Source organism: Haemaphysalis longicornis, unplaced genomic scaffold (assembly GCF_048455015.1).
Source record: "Haemaphysalis longicornis isolate Haplotype H1 unplaced genomic scaffold, Haemaphysalis longicornis Haplotype H1 scaffold_7, whole genome shotgun sequence".
NCBI classification, from domain to species: Eukaryota; Metazoa; Arthropoda; class Arachnida; order Ixodida; family Ixodidae; genus Haemaphysalis; species Haemaphysalis longicornis.
The window spans coordinates 38,975,237-38,998,332 of record NW_027526422.1 but is presented as its reverse complement, the minus strand read 5'-3'; the positions used below and the strand labels follow the sequence as shown (position 1 = coordinate 38,998,332).

Below are 23,096 nucleotides of genomic sequence, written 5' to 3'. Positions count from 1 at the left end.
ACCGGGACCACTGGCATTATTTTTAATTTCTTAACCCTTTAAACTCACTCACTTCTTCAGTCAACCGCTTGTGCTTCGGCTGCTCTACTACACCTCATAAATTTGAAATTCCAAAATTTAAAACGCCAACTAAACCAAACTTCAAAATTTTTGTTTTGGGTTGCCAACCCAACTTTCAAGGCCGCAGGTAGAACAGAACGCTTGTATGGGCGCTTTCCTCCCACGTATCTTTTTTTTTTTTTTTTCGCTGAGGCCATGACAGAATACCCCAAGACCCGACGAGGGAAAAGATCGAATAGTTCAGAAAAGGGTCTTTTGGTGCCTTGTTCATGAAGTCGTCCAATTTTAGATGAACTAGGGCAGACGATAAAATAAACTATTACAAGCCGGATGAAAACTTCTTACGTACGCGAAGGAGAGAGAGTCTCGGAAAGGTTAAAAGGTCCCGGCATAGATGCAAAATTTCCGAATATATCAAAATGGGCTTAACAGTAAGAAACAACCAGTGTTTTTTTTCCTCCCTCCCTCAGAGAATCAATATTTAAAAAGTCAAAATTTGTTTTGGTAAATAACACCATTCTGCAAAGGCAGTGGGGGTTAATTAAGACTCTTAGAGTAAAGTTGAAGTTCGTCGCGTACGAAAGTTCTTGAAGATCGTGTCTTAAAAGGACACTGAAGTTATTTGTAGACATTGTCAGGTTACTTGTGCAGATATAAGTCTGGAGTCCCTATACCACATTTCGACCACTCTGGGTCGTTTACGCGAATTTATTTGGTAGAAACATTCATTCGAAAGTGCTGTTTTCCTTCCTGCATCCCCCGTGCGATGAAAACATGGCCTTAACGTCACCTTGTAACATAGAAAATGATTATGTAGTTGTGGGTATCATAACATACAGTGGTGACGAACGATCGTCTGCGGTCGCCTGCTACAATGAGGAGCTCGCGCAAGTAGCGACGGCGCTGGGGCTGCAGGCACTGACTGACGAGCGCCAGTGACGAGCCGCATGCCATGCACGTTGGAATAAACGAGGCCCTCCAGTTCGTTTGCAGGCACTGTAGTGTAGAGGTGTCTCGTCCTGCGATACATCCTCAACACTCTGTATTTGCAGCAAAAAAAAATGGCCTGAAATGCTCTTTGTTTCTCCGTGACTCAGTTTAGTGTCTAAATGTTGACAGGAGGTCATGACTACATAACGCCTAAATAGTATTTCGCCTCTAGCTGCTTTGAGAGCAGCAGTTGACCCACTGCTACTGAAAAGCTTATCTCTACATCTGCAACTTGGTTTTCCTAAAGGTCCCGCGCACGGCTTCGGCTTTGGGACCGTCTTCTCTACTACAACCCAACTGCAAATATGTATGATTTAGTGCAGTGAAATTGAACTGAATTGAATTGAATTTATTGTTGAAAGTGGTTACAAAGACGCGACATGTTTCATTCGCAGTTGATAACCGGGTGCCACAGTTTAGGAAGCGCTGTGGTGCCTTCCGGCAGTACGCGACTTGCATCGGCTGAAGCAAAAAAAGGAATGTGAAAGAAAGCCGCTAGCCTTGCTGCCTATAGTGCTGGTTTGTGAGGCGAAGAGGATAAAGGAGAGGGAAGGGCAAGATTATCAAAAAAAGATACGCAAGCACGCGCACTAGAAGGCACGTAAGTAGAATGCAAACTTGGGCTAGTTCGTACATTACGAAAACGAAAACTGCGCATAAAACAAGCACACAAGAGAAGACGACTGCGCCCTGCGCCCGTGTGTCTAGTCGTCTTCCCTTGTGTCCTTGTTTTATGCGCAGTTTTCGTTTCGTTTTCACGTAAGGTCGCACACTTGGACGCGCCAAAGCATGTCGGTGTGAAGGGATAGCAGTAGTTGACCCCCCACCCCCCGATCAGTGTTCCGATTGCCAGAGAAAAAAATGAAACCAACACGCAACCAGCTCATTCCCCTGCCCATATTCCTTTCGCGTCGCTATCTTCGCCTTCAGCCTCCGTCCCCTCATCCTCTCCTCGCATCCCCATCCCCTGACCCAGAGGCGACGATGACTCCTCGCACCCTCCTTTCCAGGGCTGAATATTTGCCTTGCCAGCACGGAGCAAGAACATGGCCTCCATCTGTCGGCGTCTGTGAAAACCGAGAGAGTTGGGCTGCCACAGCAGATGGCAGCACGTTGCCTGCAGCCTCTGTAGCCTAAGTTGCCTAAGTGGAGCCCAATACACTCCCTGGCCCCATTAAAATGGCTTGTGAACTCTCAAATGCGATTGCACTGATGTCATTTTCCCATGCTCTGTGCTGTTCTGTTTGTTTCAATATATTCGACCCCCTTTATTGGTTTTCTTGCTCCTTCAGAGCTCGCGTTTTTTGCATCTCGAATGGCAGAAGTTACTCTGTGGTCACTCTAATTACTGTGAATGCCGTTATGTCTCAAATCTGGTAGCAAAATCGCCAAAGTATCAATAAGCGAACTGTGATAGTTGCAGCAGTGCTATATGCTTAGCACAAGATTGCTGAAATTCTCATCATAAATGGCCTTATACAGGTTGACAGCCAGCCAACAACGCAAAAATAGTTGGCCTTTGGAAAAACCTCTCACTCTTTAGTGTAACTGCTGTTCTTTAAACCTAAGTTGATAAGATCAACCTTCCTTTCATTACACGAAATACATAAGATACTGACATCCAGCCATACAAAAATGTATTTTTTTTTTTATTAGAGGACATCTGGGGTACATTTTGGGCCAAAAGAGACTGCATTGGCACAGTCCAACGATAGAGTCACTCGATGAAACGTCCGAGGCTGTCTATTTTCGGTCTTGTATGCGTTCACACTTGGACAATTAATTTCACCACAGGACACACCTTTTCTTGCTGTACATTGGAGAGCCTTTGGGACACTTAAACGCCCTTGCAAACTCGGGCATGTTACTTAGGGGCACATTTATTCTGAAAATGAAGATAAAAGTGAACGTTAACAGCGCTGTGACTACCGCCAACAGAACGTGTGCAGTGCAACGTGCAACAAAACATGCACGTTTTATCCACGCCCTCCCCCCCCCCCCCCCCCCCCTCCTAATACAGGCACATATGGCCGTTTACCTTGCTCTTGTCGCTTTTATAGCGCAACTGCGTCACTGCAGGTCTATCCAAAATGTCGAAAGGTTATACTTTTTGTCTTACTAAAACAGAATTCCACTTACGTCACCTGTGGCTGATTTAGCTTTCCGATAAGCCTGCTTAATAACGGGGAAGAAAGGTCGCTCTAAACGTAGGACGTGTCTAAATTTTGAGCGTCGTAGACGTTAACACTGGATTCACAACCACGGGTTGAAAAGAAGGTCTCTCTTCCCTGCGTGTTCTGCAGTGAAGCAATTGATGAGGTACCATAAACCTAGTTATATTACTGCGTTAGCTACATGCTAGAATTCAACTGGCGCCACCAAGCAACACAAGGCCAAGAAATTTAACAGCAAAGTCGTGCTTATTGGTGGCATCCCTTCTTCGTTTCCGACAAACCCACAAACTAGTCCGCGTGACGACGTAGGGGCGGCACGAGGAATTGGTTGGAAAGTCTCACTCTTTTGTCTGTTTTCACCGTTATACACCGGGTGTTCAAAGTTAAGATTAAGTGTTTTCTTAAAATTAGGCACTGGGAGGCACGCGAAGGTCATCTGTGCAAATACGTTCTGTGGCCAGGAGGACACAAAGTGAGACGATGATTATCACTGTCAGCAGCCCAATTACTGAAATTGAATAAGTAACTTTCTTGTTTACTGCAGTAAGTGGGTATATTTGTATTGAGAAGTTAGAGACAGTCGTGTTTCTACGCAGTATCAGTAGGAAGAGTTCTTTAGCGTGTCTGTGCGCCTAAATATCCGACTCCAAACTTTAATTGCCGTTCGCATGATTACGCATGAAAGAGAGTTAGGTTCGGCGCAAAGCTCCTCCCTGGTGTGACGCGGCTGTTGCGCTTAGCTTGACAACGGAGCGGAGGCATTGACAAAGATGACAACTGTCCCCTTTCCCCTTTCGGCTGGAAAAATGAAAAGAAAAGACCGCGCAACAGCCGCAACAGCCGCGTCACACCAGGGAGGAGCTTTGCGCCGAACCTAACTCTCTTTCATGCGTAATCATGCGAACGGCAATTAAAATTTGGAGTCACATATCTAGGAGCACAGACACGCTAAAAGAACTCTTCCTACTGATACTGCGTAAAAACACGACTGCCTCTAACTTCTCAATACAAATATACCCGCTTACTGCAGTAAACAAGAAAGTTACTTATTCAATTTTACTTAATTGGGTTGCTGACAGCGATAATTATCATCTCACTTTGTGTCCTCCTGGCCACATAACTTATTTGCAGAGATGATCTTCGCGAGCCTCCCAGTGCCTAATTTTAAGAAAACCATAAATTTTAACTTTGAACACCCGGTAGATTGATTTTATTAAGTTTGCGCTAAAGTTGGCATAATTTTTATTTCGTCGTGAGAATTCTTCGAATGAACCCAACCTCCATTTTGCTCCATGCTTCTTTTCAAATTTCTAGTTTCATCAGTAACTTGTGGCGCAATCTTCTTTTTTTTTCGACGTACCTGTATCGTGCCGGTGCATGTTCGTCGCTGTATATCTGAGCTTTGAGGCGCTTTGCTCGGGGATTGGTGCACCACGTCTATAAAACACAAGAAGACAAAATGAACACTGAGAAAGGTATTAGTCAGTCTGGTAAATAGGAAAGTCAAGGTATTCTTAAACACAAGTCAGCTTTTGAGGGTGTGAAAGACGGGAATGTAAAAGAAGAATTGACGGTTTTACAAGCCAGGCCGTATAAGGCGACAATGCCATAAACTTTCGCAGGAGGCAACGCCAATAATTCTCACTATCAAAATAAAACTGATAACAATGAACCTTGCTGAGAGTATGTTATCGGGGAAACAACTACGCTCACAGAAAATGTCTAAAGAGTTCAGCCGAACATAAGTATACGTGCATAACAATGCTCTACGGCCAACACTAGCAGACACGGACAACTGAAATGCGAACACGACAATATAAATCATGAACCAAAAATAGCTCGATTTCTTTTCATGCAGGTCAATAGGATGCGTGACTTATTGACAAAAACAAAACTGGGAAATGTGGCTTTTCAAATATACCAATAGCACGCCATTGTTGGGCCTCAACGAACAGTATTTTTCAATATTGCGGGTTGGAGTTCATATATTCGTGTTTGCCTTTCATTTTTTTCATGACTGTATATTGCCGCGAACCATGTACGGGTTTGTTTATTTATGGTTTGTTTTTAATGCCCGGCCGCGCCCGGCTCTGTTATCTGTGTCCCATGCGAAGCGCGTGTTCCATTCTTTATTTTTATGCCGCACGGGCTATCTCATTCAGATAAGCAGAGTGTTTCGCCCTAACGCCGCTAGCCCAGAATAATCTTCTGTGATCTACAATGTTCTGGATGTGAATCGACGGTTCCAGAAACTCTGGCGCCTAAAGATAAAAGCCTGCACAGCAGACGCCGCGGCATTCGATTCTGCGACGCTCGCCGACGCAAGTCACTTTGTTGACCGCTGCTTCGCCGCCTCTGTATTCTTTTGAGTTGTTAGGGGAGCACAAGTTCGCTCCAATAAACTTGTTTCTCCTTCAAGACAACTGCGTCGTCCTTGTCTTCGTGACAATATATTGCGAATTCTTCTTATTATCTTTTTCTTGATTCCGAAACAATTATGCAGGTATGAACACTTGACATTTGCTGAGTGTCGTAACCGCTAACGTACCTGCAACCACTCGTAAACGTTAGGCGTAAATTTTGCATCAGGAATTTCCAAACACTACCCGATAAGTTTGTTGTACAGGTGTCATCATAAGTAATTAGAATGAGGATTTGTGAATATCACAAAATATTTGTCTTACTGGCTTTATGACAGCAATTACCGGTTAATAGGAAGCTTTTTCTATTAAGAAGTTCTTTCAATGCACAGCAATGCAGCCAGGCAGTTTCTGAGAAAATAAATTAAGAAATTCCTGTACAACGACGATACCGTTTTCCCATTACTTTTTAGGGCTCCTGCAAACTTTTGGAACACTAATCCTCAGAATTCAAGGTATTGCTTATGGTGGCAGAGAGGTACAGCCTATCCTCGAACTCAGGCTATCCTAGACTTCAAATTTAATTTTAACTTGTTGCTTCAGTGGGTCAACCACTAATGGGCCCATGTTGTGTCACTATTTGTTTGTGGGCCACGGTTAACTACTGTGTTATCCACCCGTGAATAACACGTCACTGGTCCCTTGTGGGTCATTAGTAAATTTTGGGTAACGGGTTGTGCAACACATGCTGCTTTAGCCCTGAGTGAGTGAGTGGGTGAGCGAGTGAGTGAGTGAGTGAGTGAGTGAGTGAGTGAGTGAGTGAGTGAGTGAGTGAGTGAGTGAGTGAGTGAGTGAGTGAGTGAGTGAGTGAGTGAGTGAGTGAGTGAGTGAGTGAGCGAGCGAGTGAGTGAGCGAGCGAGCGAGTGAGTGAGTGAGTGAGTGAGTGAGTGAGTGAGTGAGTGAGTGAGTGAGTGAGTGAGTGAGTGAGTGAGTGAGTGAGTGAGTGAGTGAGTGAGTGAGTGAGTGGTCTGAACATTCATATCGGCTGCGTCTAAGTGCGTGTAAAACTCCATCATTTGCAAGCCGCAGTGCTGAGAGAGAAAGCTAAATAGCTCACCAGGGCCACCGAAATGAAGAATAGTTGATCGGCAGTGAAGTTTTGTAGGCCAGGCAGCGACTGAATCTTGTTCTTTGCCGCCCAGAAACGGTAGGCCTGCGATGAATAACCATATGACGTCATATTAGTGCACGAGTAACGAGTTTACGAAGTACAAAGGATGATGGTCGAACTCTTTAGCACAAAGAAATATTGACTAAACATTAATTTTGGTTTGCTATCAGGAAGTTCTCTATAAGGAAGTTCTCTGATTAGATAAAGCGGATAACTACAACCGCTGGGAGCAGAATGACAGATATTGGTGATGGCTACTGAACATTCTGCACGAAACTGGATGCATGCCTGCCTGGAGACTCGACCACTCTTTTCGTTTTCCTCACCGTCTGTACCCCCGTTTTTCTCTCACTTTCCTACTTTAGCCTCTCTTCCATTCTTTAAACTTCTTTTTATAAGTCGCGTGGCGAAAACGTGAGCGAACTAAAAGATAAGGAAATGCGAGGAGGTGTATGTACATCTTATAAGTAGAAAAACTGCGCGTAAAAGACAAGAAGGACAGGATGGGCGCAGACTCGCAACAACTTTATTGAAAAAATGATCATAAATATATACCATTGATTGCACATACGCAAAAATCAGACAGTTTATTTCCTCTGTTCTTTTTTTCTTTATCATTGGACCACCCTGTTTAAAAACTGAAACTCATTTCCATACAAACTAACAGAAGGCTCGCCGACACAATTTTCATGGTTCTTACGAGTAAAAAAGGCCTCTATCAGCTCGCGGACGACGCGTTGCCGGCTTTCGCTCAGCACTGTTGCTTCATTCCGCATCGGCTGACATGGGAGTTTTGCTACTTTTAAGATGCAGTACCAACTAGCCCAACAACATGTAGTACGGAGGAGTACATGTTTCAGTCAAACCGTTCTGATCGAAGCACCAACTTACGCGGTATGCCTGATGAATTCCTCCATTGTCTGCTGTGTTCTCCCCTTTGGTTTTCGCACCATCAAGCTGTAAGAGGGAGCAGAAATGAGGCGATATATGCAGTTTCGCTTTTTTTTTTGTCATAGGATAGATATTATATCTTGCTCCACGCAACAAGAAAATGCCCCTAAGTGCATACGTACGTCATAGCTTTTTCGCTGTCATTTCCACCGTCAGCATAATATCGAACAGCTTAATCGCATTCCCCTCCTTATACCGTAACTCTTAAAGGTAGAATTTCCCGGAGCTTTCAACTGCACCCCAGTCCCCCTTGTTTGCTGTCCTATAAGAAGGAGTTGGCTGTGGCACAGTTGCTGCTGCTGGTGCGGCAAACTGCAGGTTTTTTGTATGTCGAAATGCAAATGTGAGCAAAAAACAAGTAAGCTCAATTAACTTTACAAAAGAGAATAGTACTATCGTGCTGAAAGAGATTGAGAAAAGCAAGACTGAAGTAATGAAATTTGTCTTGCAATTTCTACGTTCTCTCATAACCAGCCAACAAAACTGTTTTTTCTGGGCGTGGAGTCATAGGCGTGCGCAGGGTTCTAGATTATGGGGGCGAAGTCTTACCGCAGTGCACCCCCCCCCTCCCGCTGGCAACTCCCGACTTATACCCATGCGTAAGAATTTATAAGAAGAAGAAGAAATGCGTAAAAATTTATAAACTTGATACTGTCTATTCTGAAACTCTTTTTACGCGGCTGTTTTGATCGGTGCTGCTGCGCGCGTTGTTTACGAGGAAAAGTAGAAAGAGGACAAGTTCCGCAATAGATGTAAAAATGAAAATTATGTGATAACGTGTTTCTCACAACAGCCTGCTTTTGGTCCCAACCTTTCCGGGGCTGAAAGTAAATAGCTTTTGGAAGGTAACGGGGGGGTTCTTCGGCTGTCATTATCGTGAAAACGCACACGTGGTCATACCCTTACGAAACAGGTTCGATTGAGTAAAGGTATGGGGCACATTTGGCGCCCCCCCCCCCCCCCATAAGACCTAAGATGATTAGGGGGGCGGCTGCAACCCCCCCCCCCCCCCTGTGCGCACGCCTATGCGTGGAGTGATTGAATTGGACACGCCGCAACTATTTCCTTGCCTTCATTTTGATCCTTTCATCCGTGATGTTGCCGTACTGTTCCTTGAAGCAGGTGACCCTCTTCAGGAATTTCGTTTTTGTCCTGTTCGTCCACCAATTGTGCAGGTTTCCCTCACTGTCGAACTGGCATCCTAGACAGTATTAATAATACAGATAAACACCATGGGGCAGCAGGTCATCCTTCAATGCTCATCAAAAGTAAATAAGAGCTAAATGCGGAAGTCACTGCTCCGTCCCGCCTTCGGCACTGGCCGGCGTTGACACGGAGGGCAGATATCCGAACAGATTGTCCATCATTTCTCGCTTGCCACGGGATGCGGTGAGTTCATTTTCGAGATCAAAATTAATTACGTGACACGTCTAAGTCAGCCTCGTCAAGCATTGCATTCTCGTTAAATTGCATTCTCACTACTAGCGAATAGTGCCGAGGATATAAACAGAATACGGTTAAAACAGGTCACCGTATTCTTTTCGGTAAAACAACGGTTCCTCACTGCCTGTGTAACCGAATGGTCGCAACCAGTATACAGAAATCGCAACCAGTATACAGAAGTCATTAAGATTGTCTCAATTAAAAAAAATGTACGAAACGATTTTTGTAGATGGGCTGAGTTACAAGTCGTTAATCACTGCCCGCTTTTTTTCTTCGTTTCTCACTAAAAGATCATGTTGGGATCGGACACTTTTGCTTTAAAGAGGCCCCGCAGACAAAGTACAAGTTTGTTTCATTAGAAAGGTTTCGTGTTTTGCGGCGCTCCCGGCGCTTGTCCGCAAGTAAACGATGCTTTATTCACTGAGAAATTAATCAATTTAAGCTAAAATTTTGATTCCCCCGCCAAATCGTGTGTTTTCGTGACGTCTGTAATAATGTCATGTGCTGGGAAGCCTTGTTTACCGTTAGTCAACCTAGACGCGCCACCATGCCGCGGCTGCCCGTTTTCTGCCTTCGTTTTTGACCGTATTTGTACCTGGCTTCTTTTCGTTCAGGTAGAAAATAATCCTTTCGTGAAACATGGTGTTCGATCGACAAATATGGTCCCGTAAGATACGGTCGCTTACGCCAATCGACCAGTATCGTCTGAGATATCCCCAAAGCACCGGAGAGCTGTGACGCACTACTATCAACAGTAGTGCACGCACTACTATAGTAGTGCACGCACTAGTAGTGCACGCACTACTATCAACAGTACGTATCGGTACTTCTATGTTCACGTGTACTTTCGTAACTTCATGTGCTTACCCCACCATTCTTACTGCTATAAAAAGAATGTGCCCTAAATGTAAGCGCAAAAAGCTCGTTCGGCGAGCTATAAGCCCTGCTAATATGTCTTTGCTTTTGCCGGGCTCAGTCAATCGCAGAGCTGGCACGTATGACATCATAGGCTTTGTTGCGGGGAATGAGCTAGTGGTTCGCATGGCCATTCCCTTTTTTCCAAATTGTGTAGCTTATTTGAGCAAAGTTTACGTTGAAAGTGTGGTCAGTATTATTTTAACGAGGCAATCTTTGGAATGTACCAAACTTTTGGTTTGTCTACATGGCCCCTTAAAAGGTTGGCCTCGGCAGGAAGCTTGTTTTATATATTATTAAATACCTGAAATAATCTATATTATCAACGCTTCGTTTGTCAATCACATGTTATGAATGTCACACCATAATATTCCTCCTCCCAGTCTCTTATTGGGTATCCCAAGTAGGGTGCTCCATGATTTTTTTTTCTTTTGTATTCTATTGAGGGGTCGCTCCAGAGAGACTTCGGGTGGGTATGGATTGGGAGGGGGAGGATATTCTTTGAGAAAATTTGGTAAATTTGAACCGAACTCTTTTGGTGCTTGTAAAGAACACGTTTTTAAGTTGTGCTTTCGGAAATGGGGGAGGAAACCTAGGGGCGAGTAGTACTGCTGCATGTGAGAAAACATGGCATTGCCCGAAAATTGTTAAACAAAAAAAAGGCGTTTTAGGATTTACCTGTGTCGTCAAACGCATGTGTTACTTCGTGCCCGATAATTGTTCCGATGGCTCCCAAGTTCATATACCTGCTCACAGAGGCACAGGAAAGAAGAAGACGACGTGTACGCCCGTATTCACTATCGTGTGTTGGCTCACTCTCATGAGGAAGAGCGGGAACATTGTTTTGGCTCTTTAATTGAATAAATGAACAATTTCCACTTACATGGGCACACCGTACTCAAACACAGGCGGTTGTAGGACTCCAGCAGGAAAGGCTGTAACGAGCATGGAAATAATAATATTCATTATTTAAGCATTGCGTACTTTAGAGAGAAATTTGAATTCTCTCAATGTTTTACCAGAAGCCACCGAAGCGCGGTCGAGCGCCTAAGAGCGTTGTTATTCCATCGTTTATTTAAAACATGCATGCAAGCTTGGCATACAAATTATTACTGATTGTTACGCCGATTTTTTTCGGTCTGTTATGTTTTGTATGCTTCTAGTAACAAGTCTAAAGTGCGGAAAAAGCTTTGTGAGCCCCCCCTCCCACCGTGCGGGCGCCCAACCATAGGCGTCTGAAGCTCGTCTTAGTAAAGTTTTCACTCACTAAATCTGCCATGGCCTGCTCCACTTTGTTTTAAAGCCAAGGCTGTTGTTATACAGATTTTTTCGTAAAAATATATCTACTGTACTACGTGATTGTATACAGCTTGTTGTTTTCAGCTAACATTTTATGCACGTGTGTCATCGAAGCTGCACTTCTGGACCCCTGGCCCCGTCAAGCTGCGTCTAGCAGCTTTTATGCCAGGGTGGCCTTCAACATTGTAATGTTAAAAATAAACTCGATTTGATTTGATTTGATTTGATTTGATATTAACATTATCACTGACATAATTAAATTTCACTGTGATTAGACGTGCATAAGGGTGCAAGTACAATAGGTAGTTTATTTCGCACAGCTAAAAGACATTGAACGTCCGTAGCACGGACACAAAACATACCGTTGATCTACTTACTTATGCCATTCAGTTGCGGGTAATAGTATGCATTGACAATAGCTGGACCGGCCGACCAGCTGAAACAAAAAGTGCAGCAAAACGAATCCTCACTTGGAATCCAACGAAATGAGGAATGCAAACGCAGTTTATAATTCTGCATTTATTCAGTCAGTGCTGCGAAGGTCCTCCTTGCTCTTACATACCTGAAGCACCGGTATGTAGACCTGTGGCTAAAGGGTGCTGTGCTTGAGCTCAATCACATATGTGTTTCCAGTTCGCGGGCATGCATTTGGGAATTTAACTGCGCATAAAAACAAACCTTTGCTGTGTAAAATTCTATCATATAAACATAATTACTCTTTCACACCAAAGTGGCCTGAGAGTGTTCACATCCACAGTATATTTTTATATGAGCGTTAGCAACCATAACGTTTCATACTAATATGCACAAGAGGGAAATCTGGCGCCACTGTCTATGCGAGTCGCACTTCAGCGAGCTTTCCGCCTTGTACCGGGCAGGCACGTTGCCCTTGTCCTTGGCATGGCTCGTGAATAGGCTAGAAAGTTGCTTCTGGCTGCAAAAATGGAACAATAATACTGTAGAAGATAAATTTGTTTTGTTGATGTTAAATTGAAGCGCCCAAAAGATTTATTTGTCAGAGATTATTTAGAAGCTTCATGCCAGAAGAACAAGAAAAAGATGTTACCCTTTTTTCCTTGATTTTGGCTTCGAGACAGCAAAAGACTTGTGGCTAGCCAAGTCAAGTAGGCGAGGAACATCGCTAGCTGCAATGGCGGGGCCCACGACATCCCGCGATTGCAGCGCCAGTTTTCCCTCTAGTGTATATTAGTATGAAACTATATCTTAGCAACACAGCCTGAAATTCGTTTAACACAGGGCTGAATCAATTTTTTAAGCGCCGTTTCCCATCTCATAAGAACTGTAGTTAAGAAAACAGCCCCGCAGGCCTCCTGCTCGGTGATATAGCGGCGGCAACGGACAACGAGTTTGAAACCGACTCCATGAGTTACCATACCGTTCTTCAATAGACGTCTGTCGAAAACGTACATACGCTCTGACCCAAGCAATTTTTTGGGATTACACATGAAGCACACCCGGTTTTGATAGTTGTTACGCCATTCCGCAGCTAAAGAATGCCCCGCTGGATTCCACGTTGATGATAAATTTAGGCTTTCTTGCTCAACAATACAAGAAGGCTCGAACACACTTCGCTCCTTGCGCCTCGCCACCCCCCTTTCCTGCTCCAACACTTCCTCGAAAGCCCTAGATGGCAACCGCGATGTAGTTTGGGAGCAGTACACGTTCGATGGCGCCGTCAAATGTTATTAATTGCCATTCCTTAAAAAGGAAACGAAACAGAACGTACTCCTTTTGTCTGTTCCAGGGCCTGTGCAGCGCCCTGAGGTTGATCTTGGCCCATTGTTTCCGGAATGAAATGTAACTGAGGAGGAACGGTTGACCGGGCGGGACGTTGTCAACCTGGGGAAAATACATTGTTCGAATTATTTCTCACAGCTGGCTACCGGAGGGACATCGTGCGCTCAGGCGATAAGGGTCGCCTGGAACCGCAATGTGTAGTACATAAAAAGGGTAGGAGATAGGCACGTTGGTATCTGCACATCAGGGCTAACATGGACGAGCTCGTTTTCTGCGCTTCTATTCTCCACGTCCATTTTTAGCGATGTTCGTGGAGAGGTCGGTATACGATGTAATTTTGAATGCTAGATTTCTCCTTAACTGATGGTTGACCATCATTTTGGGGGAGCAGCAAGAGAAGGGGAGTTTTCTCTCAGAATTTAATGGTAGTGGACCGGCAGGTTTAATTTACAGAATTTTTCGGCAAATTACATGATGCGTAATTATTGCAGCAATTGTACGTATAAATTTACGCACCTCTTTAAACATTTCGTTCATGTAAGTGTCGTTCAGAAGAGAGTCAGCGTATCCAACTTGGGTGACCATGTTGTCTAGCTGGAACAGGCAGAAGCAAGTGGTTAATATCTGCATTGTGAATTCGCTTCCGAATTGCTCGGGATGAGATTCGCTGCCTAGTTTCTCTTATTTAAAATATACTACTGTAAATCAACACTTGCTTTTTTAAGAGCCTCGGCCTTTGTCGAGCGATCCATCCATCGTGTTTTCCGAATGCTTTTCCGAAACGCGTCCTTCAGTTCACGAACAAGCTCGATAATCTGCAAGGAAAATACTAGTATGGAGCCAATTTTTAACACTGACACGACACTACAATGTATTTTCTCCTCTACGAGCTAAATAGCGGCAGTGCTGATCTTTATATAAAATAATGACTGACTGACGGACCAACTGATTGACCGACACCCTTCTGCAACAGTTAGAACTACCAGGTCGTATTTCAGAGACTATATTACTTCGGTTACATAAGAGATAATAATAAGATATTTTTTAATAAGGGATAATAAGATAAGAGATAATAAGATAAGATAATAAGATAATAAGATAAGAGATAATAAGAGATAACAATAAGATATTTTTTTTTTCAAAGCATGGTAACTGATAATCAAAACATAACCGCAGGTTTCTTCCCCGTCCACTTAATGTAGCTAATGTTGCTGAGAAGTTGCTGAGATGTTTTAAATTGCTGAGATATCGAATTGACTTCAGCTTGCTATCATAGACTGCCCCTCAGATTTGCTGAAAGCAAATTTGTGTGTCTTCTTTTAAACTTGAAGCATGACGGCTGGAGTTGAATAAATTGCTTTGCATCGTTTACTTGCGCAGTTGCTTTATTCTATTATAGGTTAGACATTCGCAGTTGCTTTATTCCATCATAGGTTAGACATAAACTGTCTTCAGCTTATAGAAATGTATACATAGGAGTTACTCGCGCGGTTTCTTACTAATTTCAGCCTTACTTTTCATCTTTATTTGTAATAGTATATGAGTGAGCACATTTTAATCGTTGTTTTGACTGTTATGATATTACCCCTAAGTCTGCCTGGACATCCACTTTTCCTATAAAAACGACACATTCAAAAGCTTCAAGCTAATTTCACACGATTCAGCTTGGGGTTTACAGTGCCGAAGCTTCTACTGAGCTGTGGAACGCACTCTAGGAGGCGGGCTACGGGTCAATGTGGGCAATGTAGGGTGGTCTCACTGACCTAAAAAAAAAACACTATTTTGCCTCACAAAAAAGTGAGCGGAGGCCTCATCTGGTTGGCAAAGGCTTTGGCCCTTTATTTGTCACTGCGGACATGGTGCTAAAACATAATTATCTCCCTTTAGAGCTCAACAACCTCCTGCCCCTACGACTGCACTCACTGAACCACTACTCCTAACACAGTGTCCGAAGAGGTATTGCTTTGGGCCGCCAACCCACCAGCTCCTTTGCCCTCCTCCCCAGAGCAGTGGGAGACCCTGGTGGTCAACAAACGGCTTGAAGACCAGGGGTTTCGGATCTCTCGGGCCAGAATGGAGGCGAAGACACGCGGCCTACCGGACTAGCATGGACACCCGCTGTTCATTCCCTCTCCTCCTCCTTTTCCTCCACCTCGTTCTCCTCCTCCTTCCTTCTTCTTCCTCCTCCCCGTATCCTTCTCCTCTCCCTATACCTTTCATTCCAATTAACGCTTTCACCCCCTCCACTTTTAGAGCAGAATGTTATTACCAAGTGGTTGATAAAAGTAATGTTAACGGCGAAAAGTGTTGGTCACATTTCTGAGAACGAACATAAGACATCTAGAGCTCGCAATTGAAAACATGCACTTTCAAATATTCACATCCACACTATAATCTGCAACAACTTCGTGATGACAGCATCGTTTCTCAACTGACATGTGGTGAAAATATATGAAAGCCAATTGTTTTGAACGAAAACGCTTTGTGTATTCGTTATGTCCCGTTTAAATACCCCTATCCAGGTGTTTGTCGTAGCACCACTGCGTCAATATTATCCTGCATTTTTCTTGGGGTTTGATTTTGTGCCGACCTGTTTATTCCCAGTTTACGTAAGACTGGCCGGTTTCTGCGTAGTCTTGGACTTCCCCTCCCGTGCCGACACAATACGACAGGTTCCGCTAGCAGATTTAATGGCTTGCTTTAACTTAGAAAGACAACACTAAACACGCGCCCAATGGCTAAGGCGTCGTGCTGCTGAGCCCGAGGACGCGGGTTCTATTCCCAGTTGCGGCGGCCGCTTTTCTGATGGAGGCGAAAAGAGAAAACGTCCCTGTGTTCAAGTTTTCGGCGCACGTTGAAGGGGCCCTAAATAGGCTTCCGGAGGGCGCCATTGCAATCGCGCAATACCTAGAGTACCCCTTCACGACAACGTATACCAAATATAACACCTCTGAATAAAGCAGGGGCACACAAACACGCAAAAAAAGGTTAACTTGCGCATCCTCCACAAAACCACTGGACGAAAGTAGTAAAGCTTTGTTTTAAAAGGTCCTTTCTTTCTTTCTTCCCTTGTTTAGTTTACCTACCAATTGTTGTCGCCATACTGCGGCGCTCTGACGTGCGGCAGAATGCTCTGACGCAGCCTCTATGACGCACGAAGCACTGAACAGTACGGCGCCGCTATTGGTGGGCCCCTTTGAATGCTTTAGCCAATCAGCGTTCCCGGCTCGTGGGGAAACGCGGGTGCAGGTTTCAGCGAGTGGCGCTCTTGCACCGACGGCACGGCGTATCTTAGTAGGGACGAATGTCGATCGTCGCCATCCGTCACACGATCTTAAATGAATTTGTAGATACAGCACGTCGTTTACATGGTATTAGAAACGCTGAAAAACACGGGGAGTCTCTGTAGATGGAAACGCCGTTACACGCGCGACCGCGGCAAGCATCTGCCTCCACGGTCGACAAGTAGCCCACTCTGTGTTGTATGCACGATACAACGTACACCGCAGCTCTAAAACTTGTCACCGTCCGCAAGAGCGGGGCTATTGCTGAGAATTAGTTTATAAATGCATGAGAGGGGTTGTAGTGTAGCGAAAAAATGCGCTGGTGATCATCGTCGGCGCGGCTTCGTAAAGTGGTGACTGAATAACTACGCGGTTGCTAAGACTTTTCTGCGCTGCGAAAACTGACGTCCCGACGCGAACACGGCCGCACGGAATTTCGTTGCGAGCCGGCCGCCGACCGTCCCCGCTCAGCAGTAGAGTGGCGGCAGTAGCAGGCGGGGCATGGCCGTCGACTGCTAAAAAAATTCCCTCGCACTTCCCCGAGGGGGAGAGTGTGTAAGTGCGAATGCACGGTTGTTGATTGCGCGATTACGGTGGATATCGTGATCTTGGAGTGGAGAGGAGAGGAGGCGCCCAACACCCGCAGTCACTGAGCGGAGAGAGGAGGAGGAGAGTAGCGCCCGCCGTTACGGCGAGGGCTACACGAGCGCCCTCACGCGTCGGAATGCGGAGCGCCCGCTACGCGAGCGAGAGCTCTCCCGCCCGAAGTGGAGAGGAGGCGCCCAACACCCGCAGTCACTGAGCGGAGGGAGGAGGAGGAGAGTAGCGCGCGCCCATCTCCCCCCGTTGCTAGGGAAGACGAGGAGGAAGACGAGGAGCGCGCGCACCCGCAGCTGTTGCTATGCGGACGACGGCGGCGGACGATTCAGGCTCGCTTAAGAAGTGCATTCGCACTTAAAAAAGTATGGCGTACCGCCGAACGGACCAAATGGTTTCCCGCATCTCGAACCGGCAAGGAAGGGCCTCGCCCTATTTCTCTAGGTGGTCTTCCGCCTGGTCGGTAACGTCACAGTTTCCACGGTGCTTTGGAAGCGTGATGAGAGCGTAAAGGCTCCAGGCCTTATTGCTGGCCCTTTTTAATGAACGATAACTCGGCCAATACTAAACGCTTTTAAACCATTTTTGCAGCAGGACGTTCCTTGGGTTCCTTGGATAGTACTCCAGCGATTGCGCACGTAAAATCGCAACCTTTGGAACCCTGTATAGGCCCCTTTTAAAGATCCCCAGGTGAAAAACTAATCCGGAGCCCTCCACTACGGCGCGCCTCATCGCCTGAGTAGGGTCGATGCGTTAAACCGCGTAATCCCTCATTAGCACTTAAACATGCACCAAAAAACAAGAACTCGGAGCAGGGGTTTCCACGGCGTCTTCATATTGCTAGCGCCCTCAAAGAGCACCGGGCGTTATATAGCTCTGAACAAATAAAGAAGACACCCTTGACTTCGTGCAAAACTAGGGAGAACACAGCGATGCAACTTAAAACTTTAGCTGTTTGTGTAAACAGACTCACATCCTTCTTCGCTTCTTTGCTGAAGTAGCGCTGAACGTAGAGCCTTCCAGCGGGGAAGTCCATTACTTCGTTTACGTAATCCACGCACCGTTCCCGCAAGGACACGTCTCTCCGGACGCCACGCGATGCTTGACTCATTCTGAAGGCAAGCTTCCGAAACCTCGGCAGCGCTACATCCCCGAGGTTGCGAATCAGGCGCCATATCATGTAGTTGTACGTTGTGTACCTGCAGAACGATGGAAACAGCGTTAGCCTCGGCTAAGCGCAGGAGTTTGTTAGCTGTCTCGTCATGTCTTAATGGTTCTACGGATTGAGAGATTTTATTTCTTCAGGAGTACGAGGCTTGGTCTAAAAGTTACGAAAGCATGTAAGAGACCCCTGCCCCCTTCGGTACAGTTCTACGGCAGCATGCATACAATTCAGCAGACAAAAATGGCACACAAACAAGGCAGGTTACAAAGCAGGTTACACATTTCATTCACTGCTTCCGAGGCATAACAAACAGAGGCATTCTCCGCTCGCCGTGGATCAACGCAAGACAAACTAGGCGCGCCAGATCGCTGACAATGCAACTTCCTTACACAATTATTTCTGTGCAATATAACCGAATGAGCTGTCAGTGCCGCGACGGCTGCATTAGTGATGTTCAGCGTGGTTGATGTCCATAAAACAGTTCCTGTATGGTCCAATTAAAGTTCGATGGAGAAAACAACGTTACTGAGTAGCACGTAGCTGCGTAGGGAAATTTCTTAAGACCTGATGAACTGATTATTCACATAAACAATTTCGGTCAATCAATTGTATAAATAATAACTTCAACGTCTCAATCAAAGCACGGTTGTACCATACCAATGTCCTCCACGTTTGCATTGACCGGATTTCCCACCGTGCACAATAGGCCACCTTTTTGTTACTGTAACAAAACTTCCATGGGGAATCTCTTCGTGATTGTGAACATCTTCGACAGAACTCTGTCTGGTTGGGTTAAACTTGAAGAGGAAAATACACCAACCAAGGGCGTTTATTCAAAGCGGAGCCCTTCCCACCATCTACGCCCACGGCCTCCTACGCGCAAGGGCAAGATTCCAGCAAGAAAAAAGAAAAAGAAGAAGACACCTTCTATAACCGCTGCTTCTTGTCGTACACAGTCACCCCTGATGAAGGAGCCGAGTTGGCTCCGAAACGTTGGGACCGCTTTGAATAAACGCCCTTGGTTGGGGTATTTTCCTCTTCATGAATCTCTTCGTGTAATTGCGTAATTCAACAAGGCCTTAACGCTGTAATAAAGGTGTGTAACCCACCTTGAGGTGTTCCTCATAATGAAGTCGATGGCAGTCTTGAAGTAGTACAATTCGCTTAACGCCACCGGTTCTTGCGGTGTCAGCGTTATGTTCACGGGGTCAAAGAGTCGCTGAAAAAACTGCAGCCAGTCCACCTGTGTAAAAAGTATACGAACAGAGAACTATTGTCGTCATTACGTCTCAACTCGCCGCCATTATGTAAAAAAGATTAGGACGTGTGTGGTTACACATTATTTACCGGTATTATTCAACTCCATCTGCGGCTTATCAAACCATGATGCATCTCATGAGCAGCTTACCAGCAGTTTTGCTTGAAGCTTATTCGCAGATCGTAATCATGTTTTCATATTGTCAAACTTACTTCTTTTTCTTTTCTTTGTTTAAAATTGATATTGTAGTCTACTTTAAGTGTAATAACACTCGCTCAAAATTGTATAATGATGTTGTCACATAATGATGTTTTATGCCATTTCGCCTTGCCTCTGTTTTAATTTTCTACCCCACCTGATACCACGATGTTCATAATACCGTGCATTCCCAAATTCATGATGCTTCATTGTTGTTTCATTATTTACCCCAATTGAATTCCAGTGTACTGCGTTGTGTATTTTTGTTTTATTTTGTTTCCCCCTGAGGCAATGCTCTTCGGAGCCTGTGAGGTACTGTGAAATAAATAAATAAATAAATAAATAAATAAATAAATAAATAAATAAATAAATAAATAAATAAATAAATAAATAAATAAATAAATAAATAAATAAATAAATAAATAAATAAACAACGTAATAACTCTATGTAGAGAACGACGAATCCAAGTAAAGGGGAACTGTACGGGCTCATGTCAGTGTGTACTAAATTGAGTAGCCATGACATGATGCCCTGCGTGAAGCAGGTGAAAACAACTTACGTGCTCTGAATGAAATGCAGCGTGTTGTTATGGAAGGTTATTTAATAACTGGCTGCTTAATCGCTTTAATGGTACCACTGAAATACAGTATCGGGGGACGTTTGTCGGTACAAAAATACGCGCTGTCGCCAAATAAAGATCTGCATTTTCTCAAGTGCGGTAGTGGGGGTATGAAAAGCCGCCCCACCGACAAAATTCACTCACAATGATAACAATATTGACACCGCCAGCAAAACTGCCGCAGCTGTTTTGCTGGCCGTCTTAGATTAGTGTAGGAGAGTGTCTTAAGTTTGCACTTTCGCGGTGAACATTAAATGCTAGCTGCGAAGAATGAAAATACAACTTACGTGTTCCGAGATATTTCTTAAATCGGCGATAGTCATCTTATAGTAAGTGACATGTTCTGTTGATTTATTTTTTGCAGCCTCAACTATCTGCAATACGAAGCGAACATGTTGTCACGAAGCACATTCGACCCAACAAATGGCAGTTAAGTGCAGATGTTGTGTTACTGTATTCACCGTATAGTTAACATAGTTAGCCCTTCCGCTAGCAGATCTACCTGTATGACCGCCCGATTTTAATGAAAAGCTCTCTCTCTCTCTCTCTCTCTCTCTCTCTCTCTCTCTCTCTCTCTCTCTCTCTCTCTCTCTCTCTCTCTCTCTCTCTCTCTTGTATCCAACTGGTCAGCCTAGCTACCTATCCGCCCTCTCTACTTGGTAGTGACACCTTGAAAGTGATTTGTAGATACACTTAAGAGCACGGGGACTTGTATACCAGATGGCTTGCCCCCAAACAAATGACCCCCAAATGGTTTATTGCTGGTCATACACTTTATGCCAGTTCGTAAAAATGAAAGCCTCCTCTGTAATCGCTGTGTGCGTACAAGTCCAACCGTAAGAACTGCGTTTTAGCAACACAAGGTGCATTACGGGACCAGTGCCATTGTTGTTCGATATGGGTGCACTCCAGGCGCGACAACGGCTCCAGAGGGGAATGACAATGTGCAGTAATGTCTGTGCAGCCACAGGGTCGCAGAAACGCAACTTACTTGCCAAAACACAATTCTTAATGTCCGTACTGTGAGCCGCTAGAGAGGGTACTGAGTATCAGCCTTCTTCTACTTCGAGCCTCCCTGGTAGCGAAAACCCGCTTTCACAGCACTCCCCCTTTAGTTCGTTACCTATTAAGGACGGAGAGATGGGCTAGTTGGTTTGAGGATATTCGGTACATTGTACTGGCGCAAGGACAGGACCCAACACAGAGAAAACTACACTGAGATTTTCTTCCTCTTGTGTTCCGTCCGTGCGCTAGTACAATGTACCCAATATTCGTTACCTAGTCATCTACCTCCCCTGTGCCGGTGGCCATCAGCCCACCAAATTCTGCGCGCTCAAAACCACCCCTTTCGATAATAAAACGAAATAGTCATTCTGCTTTTGCAATGTGAAATCTAGTTTAATCTATCTTCGCTTAGATGGAAAGCACATGAAACGCTTTTGTTGCCACAAAAGTTTATTTTTGTACTTTTGCTGCGAAGTGTCAGATATCAGGGTAACGTGGCTAAAATCAGCAAAAAAGTGCCGCTGAAGGGAGAGAGAGACAGAGATTTTATTTGGGAAGGATGACTCTAGGTCAGGTGCGGGAAGTGGTAGTAGAAGGTTGCAGTGTTTGTGGGCAGGGACACCTTGAATGTCAACAGTTGGAGAGCGCACCTTGCTTTGTCGGCTTCGTTAACACGCACCTTCATGATATCCCCACAACCACTCAAAGGGCAGAGGTGCGAGGAGCAGTGAATGGTGCTGCGGTAAGCAATGGAATAGGTGTTGTTGACGTAGCTGATACCAACTCAGTAACCTTCGTAGTAAGACACAGCATCATAAATCCGTAGTTATATCCATCCCACCAAGCACAGTGATTTCCCAGCTCATGAAATATGGACACAGAAGATAACCAGGAAGGTTTCGGGGCAATCCTATAGTCTGTATTCACTGACGAGGCACGCATGCAGGTAACCATGTGAGTGCGCCGTTACTGGTTACGTCGGGCTCCGCGGGATGGCGGTACTTGTCTCTGATAAGCCCATGATCTGTGTTGGACGTTCCAAACTCTACCCCACTGAACGCAAAGTCACGCCTCGAGTCCAATATGAGTGCGATTAATAACATCTCTTTTGACGCCACCGTTGAGAATCGGATTGAAATAGAGCAGACGACGCACGCCGGTGTTTTTTTTTTCTTCGGGATGCGGGCGCAATGGCACAAGCCGCGCCATGTCCGTGCCCGTTTCCAATGTTGACAAGCGAAGAAATTCAGAGCTAAACTTTTCAATGAATGCCACCTATAGACCGCACTCTACAGTTACGGCTTGAATCAATCAACATTTCTTCAAAGCAAAAGCTTTAAGCTTCATCACGCATTTGTACATGCTGACTCACGAAGCATACAACTGGCCGCATTTTAATTAACACTCTTCTATATCATAGTGCTTAGCCGGAGAAATTCCTGCCTAAAACAGCCTTATCGTAAATAACAGGCGACTCTGTTGCAACTAAAGGTCGAAGCAAGTTAAGTTTTGTTATCAACACGTCATGACACTTCAAGAATGAGTTCTTTTTCAGCGTACTGTAATAGAGGATCTACCTTGCTTTTACAAGGCAATAGAAACTTTAAAATGTCCACGAAACATTTGAAACCCTTCCCTCAGGCAGTACGTCTGATAAACCAAGTCGAGCCATGCTAAGATTTCCCAAAACGAGCGCGGAGATCATTTATATTTCTTCTTGAGAAAGAAAATTACTTTTGGCTTCAGCCCTTCATATGCGTACCCTGGACATACTACCCTAAGAGGGGTTTGTCACCGGAGTCGGGAAAACGACTTTACTTCATTAAGAAAAAGCTCTATTTTTGCGCT

General features: G+C 44.9%; 1 protein-coding gene across 1 annotated transcript in view; it reads right to left on the bottom strand.

Annotated features, from left to right (window-relative positions):
• Positions 1 to 2,680: 2,680 nt before the first annotated feature.
• The window catches only part of LOC144145279 (neprilysin-1-like), a 47,308-nt gene continuing 26,892 nt past the window's right edge, over positions 2,681 to 23,096 (bottom strand). The window contains exons 8-21 of the mRNA XM_077676832.1: positions 20,531 to 20,617; positions 19,277 to 19,410; positions 17,976 to 18,201; positions 13,838 to 13,936; positions 13,638 to 13,715; positions 13,111 to 13,223; positions 11,741 to 11,799; positions 10,948 to 10,999; positions 10,743 to 10,810; positions 8,777 to 8,907; positions 7,647 to 7,712; positions 6,702 to 6,797; positions 4,585 to 4,661; positions 2,681 to 2,935 (exon numbers count right to left, since the gene is read on the bottom strand). Coding sequence (XP_077532958.1) covers positions 2,836 to 2,935; positions 4,585 to 4,661; positions 6,702 to 6,797; positions 7,647 to 7,712; positions 8,777 to 8,907; positions 10,743 to 10,810; positions 10,948 to 10,999; positions 11,741 to 11,799; positions 13,111 to 13,223; positions 13,638 to 13,715; positions 13,838 to 13,936; positions 17,976 to 18,201; positions 19,277 to 19,410; positions 20,531 to 20,617 — 1,386 coding nt within the window. The 3' untranslated portion in view covers positions 2,681 to 2,835. The remainder of the gene's footprint in view (positions 2,936 to 4,584; positions 4,662 to 6,701; positions 6,798 to 7,646; positions 7,713 to 8,776; positions 8,908 to 10,742; positions 10,811 to 10,947; positions 11,000 to 11,740; positions 11,800 to 13,110; positions 13,224 to 13,637; positions 13,716 to 13,837; positions 13,937 to 17,975; positions 18,202 to 19,276; positions 19,411 to 20,530; positions 20,618 to 23,096) is intronic.